The sequence below is a fragment of the Oncorhynchus nerka genome, linkage group LG10, assembly GCF_034236695.1.
Source record: "Oncorhynchus nerka isolate Pitt River linkage group LG10, Oner_Uvic_2.0, whole genome shotgun sequence".
Taxonomy (NCBI): domain Eukaryota; kingdom Metazoa; phylum Chordata; class Actinopteri; order Salmoniformes; family Salmonidae; genus Oncorhynchus; species Oncorhynchus nerka.
Window position 1 is genome coordinate 60,064,083 of NC_088405.1, and position 22,587 is coordinate 60,086,669.

A 22,587-nucleotide genomic window follows, 5' to 3' on the forward strand; every position below is an offset into this window, starting at 1 on the left:
ATAACAAAAGTTTATCTCAATACTTTGTTATATACCCTTTGTTGGCAATAACAGAGGTCAAACGTTTTCTGTAAGTCTTCACAAGGTTTTCACACACTGTTGCTGGTATTTTGGCCCATTACTCCATGCAGATCTCCTCTAGAGCAGTGATGTTTTGGGGCTGCTGATGGGCAACACAGACTTTCAACTCCCTCCAAAGATTTTCTACGGGGTTGAGATCTGGAGACTGGCTAGGCCACTCCAGGACCTTGAAATGCTTCTTACGAAGCCACTCCTTCGTTGCCCGGCAAGGTGTTTGGTATCATTGTCATGCTGAAAGACCCAGCCATGTTTCATCTTCAATGCCCTTGTTGATGGAAGGAGGTTTTCACTCAAAATCTCACGATACATGGCCCCATTCATTCTTTCCTTTACACGGATCAGTCGTCCTGGTCCCTTTGCAGAAAAACAGCCCCAAAGCATGATGTTTTCACCCCATGCTTCACAGTAGGTATGGTGTTATTTGGATGCAACTCAGCATTCTTTGTCCTCCAAACACGACGAGTTGAGTTTTTACCAAAAAGTTATATTTTGGTTTCATCTGACCATATGACATTCTCCCAATCTTCTTCTGGATCATCCAAATGCTCTCTAGAAAACTTCAGACGGGCCTGGACATGTACTGGCTTAAGCAGGGGGACACGTCTGGCACTGCAGGATTTGAGTCCCTGGTGACGTAGTGTGTTACTGATGGTAGGCTTTGTTACTTTGGTCCCAGCTCCCTGCAGGTCATTCACTAGGTCCCCCCGTGGGGTTCTGGGATTTTTGCTCACCATTCTTGTGATCATTTTGACCCCACGGGGTGAGATCTTGCGTGGAGCCCCAGATCGAGGGAGATTATCAGTGGTCTTGTATGTCTTCCATTTCCTAATAATTGCTCCCACAGTTGATTTCTTCAAACCAAGCTGCTTACCTATTGCAGATTCAGTCTTCCCAGCCTGGTGCAGGTCTACAATTTTGTTTCTGGTGTCCTTTGACAGCTCTTTGGTCTTGGCCATAGTGGAGTTTGGAGTGTGACTGTTTGAGGTTGTGGACAGGTGTCTTTCATACTGATAACAAGTTCAAACAGGTGCCATTTAATACAGGTAACGAGTGGAGGACAGAGGAGCCTCTTAAAGAAGAAGTTACAGGTCTGTAAGAGCCAGAAATCATGCTTGTTTGTAGGTGACCAAATACTTATTTTCCACCACAATTTGAAAATGAATTCATAAAAAATTCTACAATGTGATTTTCTGGATTTTTCATTTTTCTCATTTTGTCTGTCATAGTTGAAGTGTACCTATGATGAAAATGACAGGCCTCTCATCTTTTTAAGTGGGAGAACTTGCACAATTGGTGGCTGACTAAATACTTTTTTGCCCCACTGTATATGCTCCTGCGGTATGATCATGTGAATGTATGCTTCAATGTCCTGATGGAAACTGTTTGGAAATATGACCCATCAATACACATACACACACACACACACACACACACACACACACACACACACACACACACACTGCCCGTCTTCCTCTTCTCTTTTGAGCTGCATTCACTTCAGCGCAGGCAACAGAGGAAGCCAATCAGATGTTCTGTCTCTCCAATCAGGCCTCTTGATCTTGCGTTTTCAAAACAAACAATCTGACAGACAATGGAGCTCAACGCCATTCACTGAGAGTTAAACAGGGATGTAATTTGCTGATGATTCCTTGGAGAGGATGAGACAGGGGCACATCTTGTACAGTTGTCAGATCCTGTGTTGCCTGATAGTGCTGGTAGATGATGTATGGGGGTAGAGTGATGATGACCTCACAGGTCTCCTGTAGTCTAGGTAATGAGGAGCCATAGGGGGCTCTCTCAGCTCTGATGTTTGAGCCGCCATAGTTTACTGCACACACACACGCCCACACACGCACACACACACACACACACACACACGGTAGATAAACAGGGTCGAGCGCTGAGGAAGACGAAGCGTGTTTAAATGTGACCTTCCTCTCAGCTAATCTCCCGCTCGTCTCCTCTCCGTTGTGTGGCGCCGTGCCGGGGTGAACGGGTGCATCTCGTTACCTCCCCGCCGCGCTCATATTTACCCACACGCTTATCATCCCACAGAGCGAGCAAGCCTTAAACCCTCGTCTCTGTCTTCCCCTCGCCACGTGGCTGGCTGCTCACCGGTGTGCCTGCCTGCTCCGCAGAGAGCCAAGGGTAAATGAAAGACAGTCCCCAACACTGGGTTCTGTCACCCTCCTCTCTGGCTCTGACAGCCCACGGCTTAATGTCACCGGTCAGATCGACACCATGCTCACATGGCCTCCCTCTCCATGACAGTGCTGCTGCTGCTGCTGATGGAAGGTATTTTTAAGTCCTCCGTGAGGCTCTTTACTCTCTGGGTAAAGCAGTCCCTGGGACTGGCCTTGCCTTGCCATCACGCCATAACAACTTAGCCCTGAATGACAAGAATGGAATCTGAATGTTATTCCATGTGTCCCTTCCCGATGTTTGTCCTTCTGTGGATGTATGATAGATGATGAGCCTGTATTACTGAGGTCATATGTGAAAATGTATGTTCTGAATAGGTATAGCTGTTTGACAGACACTGATGGATAACATGTCATTGATGAGTTATTGCTATGTTAGTTTGTTTTCTGGGATATAATCAGCAGAGTTGATCAGTGAGTATGTTAACACGCACTCTAATCATTTGATAGGAAATGGATTAGGGTCAGTAGGCTGAGTATGGCAATAGTCATATAAACATCTTACTCTGCTTACCTTGAGCGGCGATCATAATCGCAGTCATCGCTCTTCTTGCAAAGCTTGTCAATGTTTTAATCAAACTATTATATGAATCTGACGATCCACAACAATCGTATTGGTGTGTGCATGTAACCATACTCACTGAGAAGACAATAGTAGTTGTTATTGATGGACTCTGTGGCCCTGTCATTCCCATGGACAAAGTTGATTGATCAGTAAGTCACAGTAAAGTCTAGTGCGCTCTGACCTGACCTTTTTGGGCTCTAACAATGGGATCACCCATCACATTGAGATCACTGGGGCAGCAAGTAGCCTAGTGGTTTGAGTGTTGGGCCAGTAACCGAAATGGTTGCTGGATCGAATCCCCGAGCTGACAAGGTAAAGAAATATGTTGTTCTGAACAAGGCAGTTAACCCACTGTTCCCTGGTAGGCTGTCATTCTAAATAAGAATTTGTTCTTAACTGACTTGCCTAGTTAAATAAAGGTCACACATCTCCTCTTTGATCCTCCAACAGAGGGAGATCACCCATCAAAGGGCTGTCTTTTAGAGGCAACATCATCACATCATCACTTTGGACCACTTTGTAGGTTCATGTGTGCGTTCAACCTTGGGGTTTTGCTAACAGTATTCAAAGCCAGATTTCCACAGGCCCATAACTCTGCCTTACAGAGACGGCAGACTAAGAACAAACTGTGTAGCTACAGGTGCCTTTGAATGGGGAGTGGCAGCATAGCTACATGCGCTAAAGAAATAAATGAAATTTGACCGAAACAACAGAAACGCCATGCATATCCATGGCGAGACTCAGAATCTCTTCATTTCCACACATCAAAATGTGCCTGTTTGTATGTGTATTTCCCACTATGTTGAGGTAAAATATAGTATAATACTTGTATAGATATCATCCTCAATATATGTTCATGTCATCTTCACCAATCAACTGCATTACACTTAAAAATGGCTTCAACTACCACCACCGATTTCTATATGACTAGCTACACTGTAAAGGGGTTGCCGTGAATTTGACAGTAACTTACAGGCAGCAAAGTGGCAAGTAAATTACTGTATTTTATATTGCAGTACACCTACTGTATTCTAAATACAGTAAAGCAAGTACTGTGTAATGACACACAGTGCAATACTGAAGAATTTACTTATTGCACTGTAAAAAAACAAATGCTACTGTAATTGTCATGAATTAATGGAATTCGTTGGGTGGAGGTTTCACAGTATTTTACTGTAATTACATGGGATTGGTGCAAGTAGGTCGGCTGCTAGGTAATAATGTGTTTTGCACATGACAGCATATCAATTCATATTTGGTGTTTTGGGTCAGTTGCACTTCTAGAGGCCTTAACAAAGGCTTCCTTACTGGCAGCAACGACAGGGCAAAATACATGCAGCCAATCTGTCCCCTGTAAATGTTTCATTAATGGGACATTATAGTACTATATGAGTTAAACTGGTACAGCTCTCACACTAACGGTTGGAACAAATATAGCCTCTTACAAGGCACGCCTCAAATTATGTTAATGATATGTTAATGAGAAGAAGAAAAATATGGTACAGCAATTCCTTCCCCGCCCACAACAGTTTCCCGCAATGCACCATCAATTACAGTATGCTGCAGTATAATGCTTTCACAGTGTTTTACTGTTGATAATAGCCAAGATCACAGTAGAAATTAGTTTCCCTTGACAGTATATGCTACCAGCTTATAAGACAGACAAATACAGTTGAAGTCGGAAGTTTACATACACCTTAGCCAACTACATTTAAACTCAGTTTTTTTTTTTCAATTCCTGACATTTAATCTTTGTAAAAATTCCCTGTCTTTGGTAAATTAGGATCACCACTTCATTTTAAGAATGTGAAATGTCAGAATAATAGTAGAGAGAATGATTTATTTCAGCTTTTATTTCTTTTATCACATTCCCAGTGTGTCAGATGTTTACATACACTCAATTAGTATTTGGTAGTATTGCCTTTAAATTGTTTAACTTGCGTCAAACGTTTCAGGTAGCCTTCCACAAGCTTCCCACAATAAGTTCCTCCTGACAGAGCTGGAGTAACTGAGTCAGGTTTGTAGGTCTCCTTGCTCGCACACGCTTTTTCAGTTCTGCCCACAAATGTTCTATAGGATTGAGGTCAGGGCTTCGTGATGGCCAGTCCAATACCTTGACTTTTTTGTCCTTAAGCCATTTTGCCATAACTTTGGAAGTATGCTTGGGGTGATTGTCCATTTGGGAGACCCATTTGCGACCATGCTTTAACTTCCTGACTGATGTCTTGAGATGTTGCTTCAATATATCCACATAGTTTTCCTGTCTCATGATGCCATCTATTTTGTGAAGTGCACCAGTCCCTCCTACAGCAAAGCACCCCCACAACATGATGCTGCCACCCCCGTGCTTCACGGTTGGGATGGTGTTCTTCGGCTTGCAAGCCTCCCCCTTTTTCCTCCAAACATAACGATGGTCATTATGGCTAGTTCACAGTTCTATTTTTGTTTCCTCAGACCAGAGGACATTTCTCGAAAAAGTACAATCTTTGTCCCCATGTGCAGTTGCAAACCGTAGTCGGCTTTCTTATGGCGGTTTTGGAGCAGTGGCTTCTTCCTTGCTGAGCAGCCTTTCAGGTTATGTCGATATAGGACTTGTTTTACTGTAGATATAGATACTTTTGTATCTATACAGAACGTTTCTCCTTCCTGAGCGGTATGACGGCTGCGTGGTTCCATCATGTTTATACTTGCTTACTATTGTTTGTACAGATGAATGTGGTACCTTCAGGCATTTGGAAATTGCTCCCAAGGATGAACTATACTTGTGGAGGTCTATAATTGTTTTTATGAGATCTTGGCTGATTTCTTTTGATTTTCCCATGATGTCAAGCGAAGAGGCACTGAGTTTGAAGGTAGGCCTTGAAATACATCCTCAGGTACACCTCCAATTGACTCAAATTATGTCGATTAGCCTATCAGAAGCTACTAAAGCCAAGACATAATTTTATGGAATTTTAGTGTATGTAAACTTCTGACCCACTGGAATTGTGATATAAGTGAAATAATCTGTCTGTAAACAATTGTTGGAAAAATGACTTGTGTGTCATGCACAAAGTTGATGTCCTAACCGACTTGCCAACAAGACATTTGTGAGTGGTTGAAAAACAGGTTTTAGTGACTCCAACCTAAGTGTATGTACACTTCCGACTTCAACTGTATTTCCAAATCAGATTTTAGTAACCACATTGTGAGCCTGTTACAACATCACATAAATGATGACGGAATTCATAAATATCCACTTTGTTAGATCAGTTTTTTTTGAATGGCCACCATTGACAGCGTTTCTGCTCTTTCCCCCACGGTCTGCGTTCCATTGCCACCTCACCCAGGGCCCTTCTCCACTGGAGGCCAGTCTGTCCTCTCCCTCTTGGACTGGTCAACGTGCCTGCCTCACTCAATCTGACTCCACATCTGTCTGTCTACCTGAGGAGCTGCTTGATTGACATGTCAGCCTGGGGTTTAGACCATTTGTTACCCGCCTCCTCCGTCCCCTCTGATCTCCCCTCCTCTGTCCCCTCTGATCTCCCCTCCTCCGTCCCCTCTGATCTCCCCTCCTCCTTCCCCTCTGATCTCCCCTCTGATCTCCCCTCCTCCGTCCCCTCTGATCTCCCCTCCTCTGTCCCCTCTGATCTCCCCTCCTCCGTCCCCTCTGATCTCCCCTCCTCCGTCCCCTCTGATCTCCCCTCCTCCGTCCCCTCTGATCTCCCCTCCTCCGTCCCCTCTGATCTCCCCTCCTCCGTCCCCTCTGTCACACTCAGAAATATTTCTGCCGGCTCTCAGTCTCTCATTCAGGCCCTTTCAGCTCCTTCCAGAGGAATGAGCTCTTATTATGTGAAGCGGAAATGAGTGGGATGTTTCAGAGTCTTGGAGATGAGATGGCCTATTCTCTTCTCAAGGCCTCTGTAACGTCTGTAAACCTGCATCGATCGCCAAGGAATTTCTGCTGCTGAGCTCATGAGGGCCGAGGATGTTCTTTTGATCTTTTCTCTTCTTTCTTAATGTTTTGCTTATTCTACCTCTTTGCCTTTAATTCTCTCTCTATGCCTTTGCTCTCTCTCTCATTTTCTTCACTGCCCTCTGCGCCCCTTCCCTCTTTCTCCTCCTCTTTTCCCCTCTCCTTCTCCCTGTCCCATCCTCCTTCCCCCGTGAGTTAGTGGATGTCAGTAAGATGCTAACTCAGTGGGAGCGGATCAGTCTCGTCAGCTAAAGAGGCTCCTTACATGTCCAGTTCTCCTGGCCAACGGTCCCTTGATACACAATAAGTGCATTGTGCTGAAGGTTAACGTGGCTTCAGTTCCGTCCATTATTATTTCTGTAATAAGCACATCTCTCAGGGCCTTTTCTATGGCCAATCAATTCTGTCTTTATCCTCAGTGCCCCAGTGACCTCAGAGACCTGGGGAACACTGAGGCCATGCTTTAATGTGACCTTTCCCACTACACAGAGCACAGTTTAATGCTTTGGTAGTAATATTTCTATGCCCGAATAATCGTGCTTTTAAAACAGCACTTGGCAGTGCAACATGTTATCCCCACAGAGGGATTTAAACAGTGAAATAGTATTTAAAATGTCCCTGCTTTTGGGACAAGGGATGTGTTGTTTTCAACATACAACTTGTACGTTCTGCAACATGTTGACATGAATCTGTAATGACATCATTGACATAAATTTAATAAATGGTATGTTATCTATCTATGTTTGGTTTGATCATTTATACCATGTGATTGATATCCCCTAGGAAACAGTCTATTCTGCCTTAGAGAGAAACAAGAGGTTCTCATGTAGATGTAGATTTCAGTATTCTCCTCCACTGAACCCTGGCTGTTTTTGTTTTCTACTGAGGAACCCACAGCTTGCTCGGAGAGGGAAATATTTTGGCACATTTTGCCACATTATCTGAGATCATTATCCATTTCCTCCCAACAAGCTCTGTGATCCTGGGAAGTGCCCCAGAGGAGTCTGGGATTGGCTGTGTTCATCGGGCTAAATTAATCTGGATCCCCAGTCCCCATGGGTACTCAGGTCCGTCCGTTTGTCCCAGATGCTGCTCCGCTTAGCTCAGCGACGAGCCCAGAAGAGCATCACATGTCCTGGGTACGAGCATGCCAAACCAATCCATGTGACAGTGGTATACTCCGGGTTTGACTGGGGCCCAGAGAGAAGATGTGACATGTGGGGAGGGTGAGGAGTTCCTGTCCCTCTCTCCCCAGCTCCTGTCCTACAGTGCAGTGGCTCACACAGCTGTGGCTGGCAGATGTTCAGGGGTCACAGAAGAGAATGCCCTGGGATTTGGTGTGCCTCTCCAATGGGCTTCAGGCTGGAGCCATGGCCTCACTCACTTTGGTTTCTAGTGGAAGTCAGAAAATCTTTTGCATGAACTCATTTAAAGACTTATAGCTTTACCTTATAAACTATTAGTCACTCATAAACACAAATCAAAACTCTTGTTAAATGGTTCTAGGTTGTGTTATTACAAGGACAGCACAGGATCTGAATTGTCCTAGTGTTCCATAGTGTTCTGTTGTTGTGCTCCATAGCCCTCCTGACACACCTGCAGGAGGGGAAATAGCCTACGTCACGCATCACGTTGTCACACGGCTGGTTAGACACCTGTGATTTACCGTCAGAAAACATTATCTTTTATGTTATTTGAAACATTTTCTTTCCCTTCGATGATGCACCCCTGGAAGCTCTCGTGTTTCAAAAACGATTGAAAAGGGAAGAAAGAGAGAAAGAATGAAAGTCTAACAGAAGAATAAAGGCCTGGTTATGGGGTAGTAAATGCAGAAATATATCATCTGTTAAACTTCATTAGCCAAGCCTTTCTGAGCACAAAATGACAAGACATTAAATATGTATTATTTATGAAATGTCGGTGCTTTTTGATAAGGGGGTCTAGTGCTGTTAATTAGTCACTCATTCAGTCAGAAAATGCTATTTCAAATGGAAAGTGAAAGCTACTCTCGGCAGCACAGAGAAATGGCATAGGTGGAAATGGAGTAGCTAATTACAGTCGCTGTGAAATTCAAAGCTAATTTGGGAAGCCGTATGACAGGTTTATTGACATCCTCCGCAGAGTGACGTGTGCGGATGGCCACCGGGGACTTGAGAGGGGGCATGGGAGAGAGGGATGATTGGGAGCAAATGTCGCTCTAGGTGTTTGTGTGTGTGTGTGCCTGTGAGTGTGTGTGCGTGTGCCTGTGACGGTCTGTGTGCATGTGAGTGTGTGTGTGCATGTGAGTGTGTGTGCGTGTGCCTGTGACAGTCTGTGCGTGCCTGAGTGTTTGTGTATTAATATTTGTGTGAGTATGTCTGTGTGTATTTTGGGGAATTGAAGCTTCAGTGTCGGGATAAACACAGACTTTTGTTAGAGAACACTGGTGCACTCTTAAACACCTTGTCCTCTCTCTAAAGTGGTAAAGTGGAGAGGAATATGCCCTGTATTTTAGCACGAACATGATAGGGTTCTTTGTCTGTTTTTTCATAGAGAGGAGCAGAGTAGCAATACTTTCAAGGCAGTGGTTTGCAATCCTTCCTTAGAGGCAGTCATCTGGCAAAGTGGAAATGAGAGAGGAGCATTTATCCACTTGAAGAAAGCCATCTTCGTGATGGCAGTATGCTATGAGAGAAGCAGCCTCTCCAGCATTGAACTGTGGAGCTCTTAGCTGGCCGATGAGAGATGACCACCCCCATCCCCAGCAGCCTCTGGCCAGTGGGCAAAGGGAGAGAGAGAGAGAGAGACAGAGAGAGAGAGAGAGAGAGAATTAGAGGGGGGGATAATTATCAGTATAAATGGAGCTCGGCGAATGATTCGCACTGCTGGGCCTCCTGATCTGGTCTCCAAGGCAACCTCAACCTGCTCATTTGTTTTGTAGATGAGTAATTACATCCAATTAGACCAGAAGGGGGGGAAAAAAATCAAGTCCAAAGAAGGGGCCATTGTTCCGGTTAGATGGTGTGAATATTAATAATGGGATTGTCTCAGGCTCATAACAGATCAGTGATGCAGCTGTGGGGACCTACTACAGCCTACTGCCCCATCACACTACAGAGATGATCTGTGTGTGTGTTCCTTCCACAGACTGCATGCCTAGTTAAATCTCCTCAGTATAGTGTGGTAGTGCATCCACCTAAACTTGACCATGAAAGAGCAAGGGAAGACATCTTACACTGCACATAGTGTCCTGCTCAGTTGAATAGTCACAGACTGTTATTGCAGAAGGAACGACAGGACACACGGTGCTGCGGCTGTCTGCAAAGCATTGTTTTATGGCACCGTTTCTGTCCTCAGTCACCTCAATCAGAATGTTATGTGTTATGTTCTGCCCTGGTGAGTGCTGATAGCCACAATGCATTTATTATCGACAGACAAAAACAGAGGAAGTTTATAGGTAATCATGTGGATGCTCCTTGCATGTGAAAGAGCTCGGGGAGTAGTGTCTTGTATTCTAAGGAAAAGTCATTGTGTCATATGATATTGCATGTTGGTTTATTATTATTCATTTGTGGTAGTTGTGTTGATAGGGCCAGATGTTCCTGTAATGTAAACATACAGTAGAGCAGTTTATAATGAGCTATATTCTAAAGCACCACTGGGATTCACCTAAACTACACACATTGTATGCATACACACATATACAAGCCCCCTCCATCCCCCAACATCAATGTGCTAGTGTATCTCTTAGCAGCTTGATAAAGAACATATGTCTGTTTAGGTGGATCTCAGGAAAGCCATTATTTCTTTGGTGCTCAGAGACTTTTCTTCACTCTCATTCTGTTCCGCACCTTCGCCCAAGTGAAAGTTGCTTAAAACATTTGTATGCTCTGAAAATCAAATTAGTTGGGGAAGACAATCAAGCTATTCGGCCTCTCCCAGATGTGTGCTTTTCAGGCTTTGATCCATAGAAGGAAGCATTTTCAGACTCATTTTATTCATATGCTGTCCCACAGATGGCACTATCATTAGAAGCAATCTACCTGAACAATAAAAGTAATTTTGCCTGGCTTTATTAGATAAGACCTTGCCGGCAGCTGAGGGCTAATTGTCCGTGTCAGCGCAAACAAAGCCGCCATGTGTATTTGTTGTGTGTGTTGATGTCGTCTTTGTGTCCTGTCGTTCCTGCTATCGTAGAATTGGCGGATCTATGCAGATTGTAACAGGAAGCTGCCATTGTCGGTGGCCTGACAGCCAGTACCATGAGGATGTGGCACGGTTGGCATGGCTTCCCTCCCCTCTCCCCTCCCTTAGCCCAGCGCCTCTCAGACGTTTAACTAACGGGGGAGATTGTGGCAAGGCCTTTGTAAAGGTTGCTGCTTGTTTGTTGTTAAAGATCTAATTAGGAAGAGGAGAGGAAGCAGAGGAAGCTTGTCTAATTAGAGGTGAGCATGGAAAAAGCACCTCGGAAACTCAAGGACGGCCACCTATTAGCGTGGATGTCACAAACAGATTAAACGCAAGTGTCCCTAGTTTCTCTCTTCTTGGTCTCCTTACGATTAAAGCTGGCTGAATGCATATTTCCGTGAATGTTGCCTGAAGGCAGCTTTCCATAGCACAGGCAGAAGAAAGGAGGGATTGGGGGGCGGGGGTGAAGATAAGGAGGTGGAACGCTCAGGAAATTTGCTCCCTTATCCCTCTTTTCCAAGAGAGTACATTCTTTAGAGAAAAAAAGCAGTGACCCTCTGAAATGCCCTCGTCCATAATTCAACCTGGCCCATCCTCACTGAGTCCTCATCCCCGTACTGCAGAGGGAGTGTCATCCAGGTCATTGCTGTGTGTGAGTGACCGCCCCTGCCTGGGAGGACAGGCTCTGTGGTTAGTGGCATGGTGACGGCGTAGGGTACAGAGAAGATGCAGCTGGGTTTAATGATGGTGGTACACGTGCAGAATGCTGAACGACCATGTGTAAGATGAAGGCACAGACAGACAGACAGCAGCCTCCAGGACTGGGATACAGAGACAGACTGAGGACTGTGGGTTGAGGGCAGTGACTCAGCACCTGTCTCTTGGTCTCATGTCCTTTCATATCCTGTCTGTATCACACTGAGAGGAGACAGCTCTGTCAGACCACTGGAGTCAGCAGGTACTGACTCTTAACATTCTCTCATTTCTAGTCTTGTTTGGGAAGACTTGTCTCAGGCTAGAAAGATTTAGGTGAAAGTAGGTTTTTATCATTCATTCAGACATTCTTCTTGCGTTCCTGCATCGACCCATTTACACATAATTTCCTTCATTGTCCCATTAATGTCGCCCTAAATCTGAGTTTTCCTCATTGATAAAGACCGATCGATTTTCCATGGCAGCTGCTTAAGAGAGATGTAAAGGGGATTATTGTCTTATGGAGCTGTCTTCCATGTGTCACCGTTTACATGACTGGAAGTGGGAAGCAATGTGGGAAGCCTGCCATTTTAGGGGCACATAATTTGAGGAGTGGGCATGGAGCCCACGTAGCGCTCGGTGAAACGAGGGGGCCCTAAAGCGCCGGTTGAGGAGCACGCCTGTGTTTGGATTTCATTTGGCAGCTGCTAACAAGCTCATAATGGAGGTCTAGGTGTGACACGGCTTTGATCGCCTCTTCAGCTGGAGACCCAAATAAACAAACACACGACGGGGTGACCCGCCGGGAAAAGAGCCGCTGACGCCAATCTCAGTTTTTTCTTGAGTGGATTAACTCCCCATATTGAAGAGGTGCACGATGCAACATGTGCCTTTAATGGCTCTCTTTATATGAGCAGTTTGTCTCAGATTAAGAGGACAAGCAATAAACGTCAGCATGTCGTGTTGCTGAATGACGATTTCTTGAAGCGTTGATAATCCTCCATCTGTGTTGAAAGAAGGGTATGTTGGAATAGCCCAAGCTTAATTGTGGAGTGTTTTGGAGTCGTTCCCTCTATTTATGGGCAATACACATGAATGTGTCTCTTTGTTATCAAACCAGGAGAAAATGTCACATGCATAGACCTCAATCTACAGTTGTAGTGGTTCAAAACCAGAGGCTTGAAATTAATTATTGATTTGTGAGAATTCAACATTTTCCTCCCGTTGAATGATGAGAGTTTCCTTCAGGTATATCCAGTAAGCATTATAGTCATCACGATGAGAGTTTCCTTCAGGTATATCCAGTAAGCATTATAGTCATCATGATGAGAGTTTCCTTCAGGTATATCCAGTAAGCATTATAGTCATCATGATGAGAGTTTCCTTCAGGTATATCCAGTAAGCATTATAGTCATCATGATGAGAGTTTCCTTCAGGTATATCCAGTAAGCATCATGATGAGAGTTTCCTTCAGGTATATATAGTCATCATGATGAGAGTTTCCTTCAGGTATATCCAGTAAGCATTATAGTCATCATGATGAGAGTTTCCTTCAGGTATATCCAGTAAGCATTATAGTCATCATGATGAGAGTTTCCTTCAGGTATCAGTAAGCATTATAGTCATCATGATGAGAGTTTCCTTCAGGTATATCCAGTATTAGTCATCATTATAGTCATCATGATGAGAGTTTCCTTCAGGTATATCCAGTAAGCATTATAGTCATCATGATGAGAGTTTCCTTCAGGTATATCCAGTAAGCATTATAGTCATCATGATAAGAGTTTCCTTCAGGTATATCCAGTAAGCATTATAGTCATCATGATGAGAGTTTCCTTCAGGTATATCCAGTAAGCTTTATAGTCATCATGATGAGAGTTTCCTTCAGGTATATCCAGTAAGCATTATAGTCATCATGATGAGAGTTTCCTTCAGGTATATCCAGTAAGCATTATAGTCATCATGATGAGAGTTTCCTTCAGGTATATCCAGTAAGCATTATAGTCATCATGATGAGAGTTTCCTTCGGATATATCCAGTAAGCATTATAGTCATCATGATGAGAGTTTCCTTCAGGTATATCCAGTAAGCATTATAGTCATCATGATAAGAGTTTCCTTCAGGTATATCCAGTAAGCATTATAGTCATCATGATGAGAGTTTCCTTCAGGTATATCCAGTAAGCATTATAGTCATCATGATGAGAGTTTCCTTCAGGTATATCCAGTAAGCATTATAGTCATCATGATGAGAGTTTCCTTCAGGTATATCCAGTAAGCATTATAGTCATCATGATGAGAGTTTCCTTCAGGTATATCCAGTAAGCATTATAGTCATCATGATGAGAGTTTCCTTCAGGTATATGATGCAGTCCAGTAAGCATTATAGTCATCATGATGAGAGTTTCCTTCAGGTATATCCAGTAAGCATTATAGTCATCATGATGAGAGTTTCCTTCAGGTATATCCAGTAAGCATTATAGTCATCATGATGAGTTTCCTTCAGGTATATGCAGTAAGTTTCCTTCAGGTATATCCAGTAAGCATTATAGTCATCATGATGAGAGTTTCCTTCAGGTATATCCAGTAAGCATTATAGTCATCATGATGAGAGTTTCCTTCAGGTATATCCAGTAAGCTTTATAGTCATCATGATGAGAGTTTCCTTCAGGTATATCCAGTAAGCATTGTAGTCATCAAATAAAGCTCTATTGACCTGCATTTGTAATAATTCTCCAATATCACACCTCTCTGTCAATTGCAGGACAATGTGAGGGAATCAGGTTAGACTGATTCATGTCTAGACTTCAGAGACAGCCATTCCTGCTACTTCACTGTTTGTCTTATGATTGTTAATAGCCAGTCAATCATCCTGTTATCTTAGACAGTCAACCATTGAAATGTGTTGGGTTCCCTAGAGGGATGTTGCACTAGTCTGGTGCTGACAGACTCCTACACCTCAGACACAGACTGGCAGCAGGTTCTGCTGGGGAGAGAGAGCAGGGAGAGGACGCCATGTATCTCAGCTAAATGAACCCGTCATAATGTCACACACCAACCATGCCATGCTAAAGAGTCTGGACAACATTGACTACTGTGAAACAATGAAACCAAACGTTTTCCACAATGATGGAGTCCCTTCCCCTCCCCTTCCCCACCCTATACTGTACCTCTCAGGCTTTCCCGATTACGGGTTTTACTCTGCGCCCAGTGACCAGAGGGGGGCGCCCTGCTCCTTTGCGGACTATGGCTCCCTGGGGCCCCAGGCGGCTCAGATGCTGCACAGTGAGCATGCCACCTCCGCCTGCAACTCCCCCCTCCAGCACCTGCACAGCCCGGATCAGTTTAAGAGCCCAGGTTTGTATATGTGCACATCTCTCCCATTCACCTTCTGGACTGTTCAGTTTGATTCATGATGTTTCCTCCATACAGATGATCTATGCTTTTTTTTGTCTACGTTTTCTTTGTTTATAATGGAAAAAATAAAGGTGAAAAGGATGAACGTTTTGCCAGCAATGCATTGCATGTTTTATCCTCCTTTTTGATTTTCAATGTACCTTTTTCTGTTTACTTGTGATGTTTATTCCATGCCTCTGCTTGCACCTAGGGGAGGACATGTATGTTTTCCTCTATATGCATGTAACAGAGCAGGGGAGGCAGAGGACGGTCCTCTGTGAGAAAGCTAACATTTACTTGTCATGTCTCCATCCACATGAACATTTGAACCTTTTGGATCGTTTGAATGAGAGAGACGGACTGACTGGATGACTGACTGACTGACTGGATGACTGACTGACTGACTGACTAGCTGACTGACTGACTGAAAGAGTTAGTCAGTTAGAGCATATTGTGAATGATTGAGTGAAGGAAAATGAAAGGACCTGTGGTGAAAGCATGATCACCTCCATTATCGTTCTGTGAACAACTAGGCAATCAATCATTAGGCATGATTTGTGTATACATTATAGTAACATTACATCCTAGTACAGTCATATGCATCATTTAACCATTACACTAAAACAGTGGTATGTTTCAGTATGATAGTGTTTGGTTTTTGGCAGAAGCGTTTATAATTGTTTGTCTTTCCCCAAGGTTGTATTCTAAACATAGTGAAAACTGTATGTTTTGCGTCTTATAACTCAATGGAAAGCAATTGTGTTTCTATGCCATTTCCTCTACAGATAATACGTAGCTATGACAATTTCATTTCAATTGATTACCCTCATTCTAAACTTGCAGGGTCAGCTATTTGTTTGGTCATAGGTTTGTTCCTGATAAAACTAACAAGAGATGTCATTTCAGTCAATTTCATCTCATATTTTGAGCAGTAAGTGTTGAGAAAAACAATGTTGAGAGGAAAAGGTTGTGAGAAGTGTTTGTTTCTGAACCCAGCTCAGGGGATGTCAGGCAGAGAGCTGTAGATGTGATTTGGTGGTGTTGACCTGCTCCGCGGTAGATAGTGCTGGGAGCCCCTCTTTGTCAGGGTTCTTGTTGTATCACTCTGTTTACCAGTCATCCTCCGTATACAGTATGTGCACAGCTGAAATCCTCAAACAATGTTATTCACAATGAAATACATGATATTCCTGAAAGTATGCTAGACTGCATAAAGTGAATTTGGTTACTGGTGTGTTGCTCTTCCCAACCAGGTCCTATCCTTGTGTTCAGATGAAGTGGCCATGTAGAATAGAGACAGTAATGATGTCTGATGATGATGACGACCCATCCAGACAGAATGATGGTGCTGTCACTGCTCTGTAGAGTCCTACTCCATTGTACCAGTGAAGGAGTGGTGACCAGCAGGCAGCGGCAGGTGTTGAGGCCCCCTGCAGGCCGTCCCTGTACTCCTCACTAGTCCTGCCTCATTGGCTTTGGCAGTGGACAGGAAAGGACATCTTTAGGCCTCATGCTTAACAGCAAAGATTACACAGATCTCCTGGTTTGGAGGCCGGCCCAGTCTGGGTGGAGATTTGCCTGCCTGACTCATTGGGATGGATGTCTGTCCTAGGGCTTCACAGGGGATGGCAGGACTGCAGGCCCGCAACCACTTCCTGCATTTATCCACAGAGTGGTGATGAATGGGCTCTGATTACACACAGCTGTACAGAAGAGGGGGAGAACAAACAGCTTTGCTAAGACACCTACAGCATTGTGCATATAGGTCAACATGCAAAGCCAAAGTGCTGAAAAGCACAGCTTTTGATGTGGGGATTGTATAGTGTGTCGATTATTTTATTTTGTCTGCGCTTGGCTGTAGAGGAGGAAGTGTTTTGTGGCCCTCCTCAGGTAGTAAAGGCTCCTTCTGGTTTCTAATTATGCCCAATGGGTACAGGTGGGGAAGCTGAGCTCTAGTTCTCCACTGAGACAGGCTCACAGCCACGAGGAAATTGCCACCGCCAGTTTGAATAGAAATGCTTTCATGGCAAATGTTAATTGTAAACCTCCTCCAAATGTTAATTGTAAACCACCTAAATTGCCTCTACAGGGTGGCAGGTAGCCTAACGGTTAGAGAGGCGAGCCAGTAACTGAAGGGTTGCCAGTTTGGGTCCGACGGGAAAAATCTGTCGGAAGTGAGCTGGCAACTGGAGGGTTGCTGGTATCAAATCCTAGATGCCATTGCTTGTCGCTGTGCCCTAGGTGCTCAGTGTGGCGGCCCCCTGTACCTCTCCAAAACCTGTATGTGTATGTACAGTAGTATGTGTGTCTTTCGGAGGGGTTGGGTTAAAAGCGGATCCAAATTTCGGTCGGACCTTGTGTGCGTTAGTAAGATATGGTATGCAAACTGCTTCAGTTATTAAGTCCTGATTACAACAAAACCCAGTTTTGTGTTGTCCAAGACTTAAAACAACACGGTCATATTGACCCACTGCGTTGTTGTTGCTCAGATACTTGAGCATGTTTATTCATATCTACTCACCCCAGTCTCACACAGACGCCGAGGCACATCTTCAAGCCTCACCTGGTTTGCCTGTTTGTTGAACCTTCCTTATCAGAGTTAATGCTATTGTTGCTGAAAACAAGAAAACGGGAAGGAATAGAGCTCCATTTGCGTCAGCACCTTGCTCCCCTATCCAAACAAACATTTTGTCACAGCAGCAGCGAGGTACAAAGTGACATGAATAATAACCTAGCGAGTGGAGTTGGTGCGTGTCAGATGAGTCACCTGTGTCTTAAAAGATGCTGTGTAATCAAAGGCTGGCTCATTAAATTAGCTTGGGCACCGCTAAGCCACCAGTCAGCCCCAATAAGTGTAACTCATGTTTTGCTGTTAAACTTAATGGCTGAGCCTGTGTAGCCCCGGGGTTTAAGGAAAAGCATGAATCCTGTTTCATATGAAGAGGGGATGCTGTGCGCAGTTCAATAGAATCCACCAATTATAAGAAATTAGGATTACCGTTTAAACTGAAAATAGCAGTAATTGCTTAATAAGCAAGCCTATTAGGGGCTGTTCTGTACAGATAAGAGAAGTGAGGCAAGCCATGGGAAAAGGGCCTGCAGTTAAGCAGCAGTGTCACCCTCATTAGATCCCTCTGCTCTGGGACAGGTTCTCATTTTACATTTAGGAAGAAACCCACTGTAGGAGGGGTTTTGTGCTGCTCAGAGTTAGTATAGATGAATTAACACAACAAAGTTTGGAAAGTGATGTGTCACAACTTCTGAAGGACTATAGCATCTGATAAGGGTGTGTGCGTGTTTTGCATGTTCAATAGCATCTTTAAGCTTGTTTTGAAGTGTTATGCAAGGAATCACTGTACAGTACCGATTCCATTAGCCTCATGAGCTCAAACCTAGCGTTGTGTATATATTTATAATAGAAACGTCAAACACATGGCTACTGTAAAAGAGCAATTGTCCATTTGTATACAAGCACCACAGCTCCTCGTGAAGGAGATATGCCACAGTCCAGAGCCTCAGAGCTCTGTAGAGGTTTTTCCCCTCCATTCCTAATTGAATTTGTGCATTTATTTTCATGGTTTGTTTCTCAATAGGGGTGAGATGGAGGGTTATGTGAATCTGACAGCAGAGGATATTGAAGTGGTGTAGCTGTTCTAGGGTTTTAAGACATCTGTGCCTTCTCTCCCTCTCCCCCTCTGGCTTAGTTTTATATTGGCCATCGCTGGGTGTCTGGGTTTTCAAAAAGGCCTTTTTATTAGTCTGACTCGCTCCTAGCCACAGGGCATAGGTCGGAGGTCACACAGAGCGGTTCGTTTACATCTCCACATTGTGTACATGTGGATGAACTCAGGGAAAGCTTTTATGTTTGTATATTTCCCAGGGTTTATATCTCCTCTGTCTGTAGAACACTTGTGTCCATTGCTTTCTTGCTGGAGTAGGATTTTTTGTCAAACATAATCAGAACTCTTTCTGCAGTTCACTGAAATCAGAAAATGGCCAGGCCAAATGACCATGGAATAGATGTATACTGTAGATAGTTCAATAAAAAGTGTCTATATATAAACTCAGCAAATAAAATAAACGTCCTCTCACTCTCAACTGCGTTTATTTTCAAACTTAACGTGTAAATATATGTATGAACATAACAAGATTCAACAACTGAGACATAAACTGAACAAGTTCCACAGACATGTGACTAACATAAATGGAATAATGTGTCCCTGAACAAAGGGTCAAAATCAAAAGTAATAGTAACAGTCAGTATCTGGTGTGGCCACCAGCTGCATTAAGTACTGCTGTGCATCCTCATTGACTGCACAAGATTTGCCAGTTCTTGCTGTGAGATGTTACCCCACACTTCCACCAATGCACCTCCATGTTCCTGGACATTTCTGAGGGGAATGGCCCTAGCCCTCACCCTCTGATCCAACAGGTCCCAGACATGCTCAATGGGATTGAGATCTGGGCTCTTCGCTGGCCAGGAAATGGTCTTGCAGGAAATCATGCACAGAACGAGCCGTATGGCTGGTGGCATTGTCATGCTGGAGGGTCATGTCAGGATGAGCCTGCAGGAAGGGTACCACATAAGGGAGGAGGATGTCTTCCCTGTAAAGCACAGAGTTGAGATTGCCTGCAATGACAAGCTCAATCCGATGATGCTGTGACACACCGCCATAGACCATGACGGACGCTCCACCTCCAAATTGATCCCGCTCAGGCCTCGGTGTAACGCTCATTCCTTCAACGATAAATGCAAATCCGACCATCACCCCATGTGAGACAAAACCGCGACTCTCAAAACCGCGACTCTCAAAACCGCCAGTCCTGTCTGGTCCAACAATGGTGGGTTTGTGCCCATAGGCGACGTTGTTGCAGGTGATGTCTGGTGAGGATCTGCCTTACAACAGGCCTACAAGCCCTCAGTCCAGTCTCTCTCAGCCTATTGCGGACAGTCTGAGCACTGATGGAGGGATTGTGCGTTCCTGGTTTAACTCGGGCAGTTGTTGTTGCCATCCTGTACCTGTTCCGCAGGTGTGATGTTCAGATGTACCGATCCTGTGCAGGTGTTGTTACACGAGGTCTGCCACTGCGAGGACAATCAGCTGTCCGTTCTGTCTCCCTGTAGCGCTGTCTTAGGCATCTCTCAGTACGGACATTGTCATTTATTGCCCTGGCCACATCTGCAGTCCTCATGCCTCCTTGCAGCATGCCTAAGGCACGGTCACGCAGATGAGCAGGGACCCTGGGAATCTTTATTTTGGTGTTTTTCAGAGTCAGTAGAAAGGCTGCTATAGTGTCCTAAGTTTTCATAACTGTGACCTTAATTGCCTACCGTCTGTAAGCTGTTAGTGACTTAACGACCATTCCACAGGTGCATGTTCATTAATTCTTTATGGTTCATTGAACAAGCATGGGAAACAGTGATTAAACCCTTTACAATGAAGATCTCTGAAGTTATTTGGATTTTTACGAATTATCTTTGAAAGACAGGGTCCTGAAAAAGGGACGTTTCTTTTTTTGCTGAGTTTACGTTGGAATGTTTTGTCCAATCAGGTTAGATGTATAGGCAAATCAGAAAAACATAAACTGGTTTCATACCTGCCTGAGTATAGAATCCAAAGCAACTGAGCTGCCCTCTTAACTATAGGGTACCTCTTGGCAATTATATTCAAAATAACTTCAGTCAAATGAACTCTTGTCCACAACATACATAACTTAACCTTTTAAGCGGCAACCTTACTGGCATGGTCCAAGTATCTCTGGTGGTCTGCTTATGGTTTCTATTGTGCATGGTGGAGTGTTATCACTGTATAGTATACCTAGCATGTAGAAATCTCAAGAATATCACTCTGGATTCATCTATTTCATTGCTCTTGCCTCCTGAAGCCTGCAACATATCTTTTATCAATCCCCAACTAAATGTATGCGATGAACATGCAAACAGGCCTCAAATGGCATTTCCAATTACTCACTCATGTGTGTGCTCTGTTTAATTATAGTATTGATTAATATACCTTTTGCCAAACATATGAATCCAGTAATGTATTCTTAGGTTTGAATGTATATATTGTGGAAGAATAAACTAGAATGAATTAGATTGAGCTAGCTGCATGTATGTTCTCATCTATGGTGCACCATGGTGTAACTGAACTGTTGCGCCCCTGCTGTGCTCTCTGTGCAGGGGGAAACCCACCTCGGCCTGGAGGTTTCCCTGGTGCCAACAGCCCTGGGCCTGTAGCCGAACTGTACGGCCCTGGAGGCCAGGACTCCAATGTGGGCAACTACATCAGTGCTGCTAGCCCCCAGCCTGGCTCCGGCTTCGGCCACAGCATGGCAGTGAGTACAGTACGCCTTCTCTGTTCACTGACCGTCCTGTCTGTCTAGCTAGCCCATTAGACTGCTGTCCTTATACATAGATGTGTTAGTGTTACAAGAAAGCAGAGCAGTAGGCAATGCACACCGCCCCATTATAGTTTCACTGCTCAACTCCCTCTCTACCTGTGACTGTTTTCACCACTAACTACACTCCAGGTGAATCACCTGTGCCAAATCTAATGAGATTTGACTGAACCAATCAGATGAGGAGGATCACAGGGCTGGTGTGTTATTCTGTCTACAATAGATGCATATACAATGCATAAAACAATTGAGGAAGAGAATGTTATGAGAGGGAGTGACCAAATTGCGTAAGTTTAATGTCATTTTATCAAGCAAGTAAAACTCACATGATATCCCAACAAAAGCACCACTTTGCAGGAAAAAAAAATGTAATTGGCTTTTTGCAACTTGCCTTATTGGTTGTCAGGGGTGCCATGTCTGATTGGTTGAATATTTGTTGGTCTCAATTTAGGAAAAAAGAACGTGTTTGTTATAGAATTTGCTAAAGGACTGAAGTTCATTTACACACACGCGCTATCAAACCATTTACTTTGCTCAACGTTAAATCTTATAACTGACCTGTCTCTTTGCACCCCCAAAGTTTCTGAATGATTTCGTGTTCATATCCCTCTCTGCCAGTCACCTGCCTCTTTAAACACTGTGAACTTGTTCAAACTGTCATCATCTTGTTAGTGTCTCCTAGTTTACCCGTGTCAGACAGAGAGTGGAAATGTCAGAAGTATACTGAACAAAAATATAAACGCAACATGCAACAATTTCTAAGATTTTACTGAATTACATTTCATGTGGAGGTCCTGGGCTGGCATTATACGTGGTCTGCGGTTGTGAGGACGGCTGGACGTACTGCCAAATTCTCTAAAATTACTTTATGGTAGAGAAATGAACATTCAATTCTCTGGCAACAGCTCTGCTGGATATTCCTGCAGTCAGCATGCCAATTGCACGCTCCCGCAAAACTTGAGACATCTGTGGCATTGTGTTGTGTGACAGAACTGCACATTTTAGAGTGACCTTTTATTGTCCCCAGCACAAGGTGCACCTGTGTAATGATTCTGCTGTTTAATTAGCTTCTTGAAATGCCACACCTGTCAGGTGGATGGATTATCTTGGCAAAGGAGAAACGCTCACTAA

The 22,587-nt window shown here is 44.1% G+C and overlaps 1 protein-coding gene across 15 annotated transcripts in view; it reads left to right on the forward strand.

Annotated features, from left to right (window-relative positions):
- The window catches only part of LOC115135728 (RNA-binding protein Musashi homolog 2-like), a 342,501-nt gene that overhangs the window by 310,412 nt on the left and 9,502 nt on the right, over positions 1-22,587 (forward strand). For 9 of the 15 annotated variants that reach the window (XM_029670752.2, XM_029670753.2, XM_029670751.2 and 6 more), the window contains exons 12-13: positions 14,839-15,018; positions 21,239-21,393. In XM_029670752.2, coding sequence (XP_029526612.1) covers positions 14,839-15,018; positions 21,239-21,393 — 335 coding nt within the window. Of the gene's footprint in view, positions 1-6,176; positions 7,539-14,838; positions 15,019-21,238; positions 21,394-22,587 lie in introns of those variants that run through there. The other 6 variants (XM_029670763.2, XM_029670762.2, XM_065023633.1 and 3 more) reach the window with 2 other exon arrangements.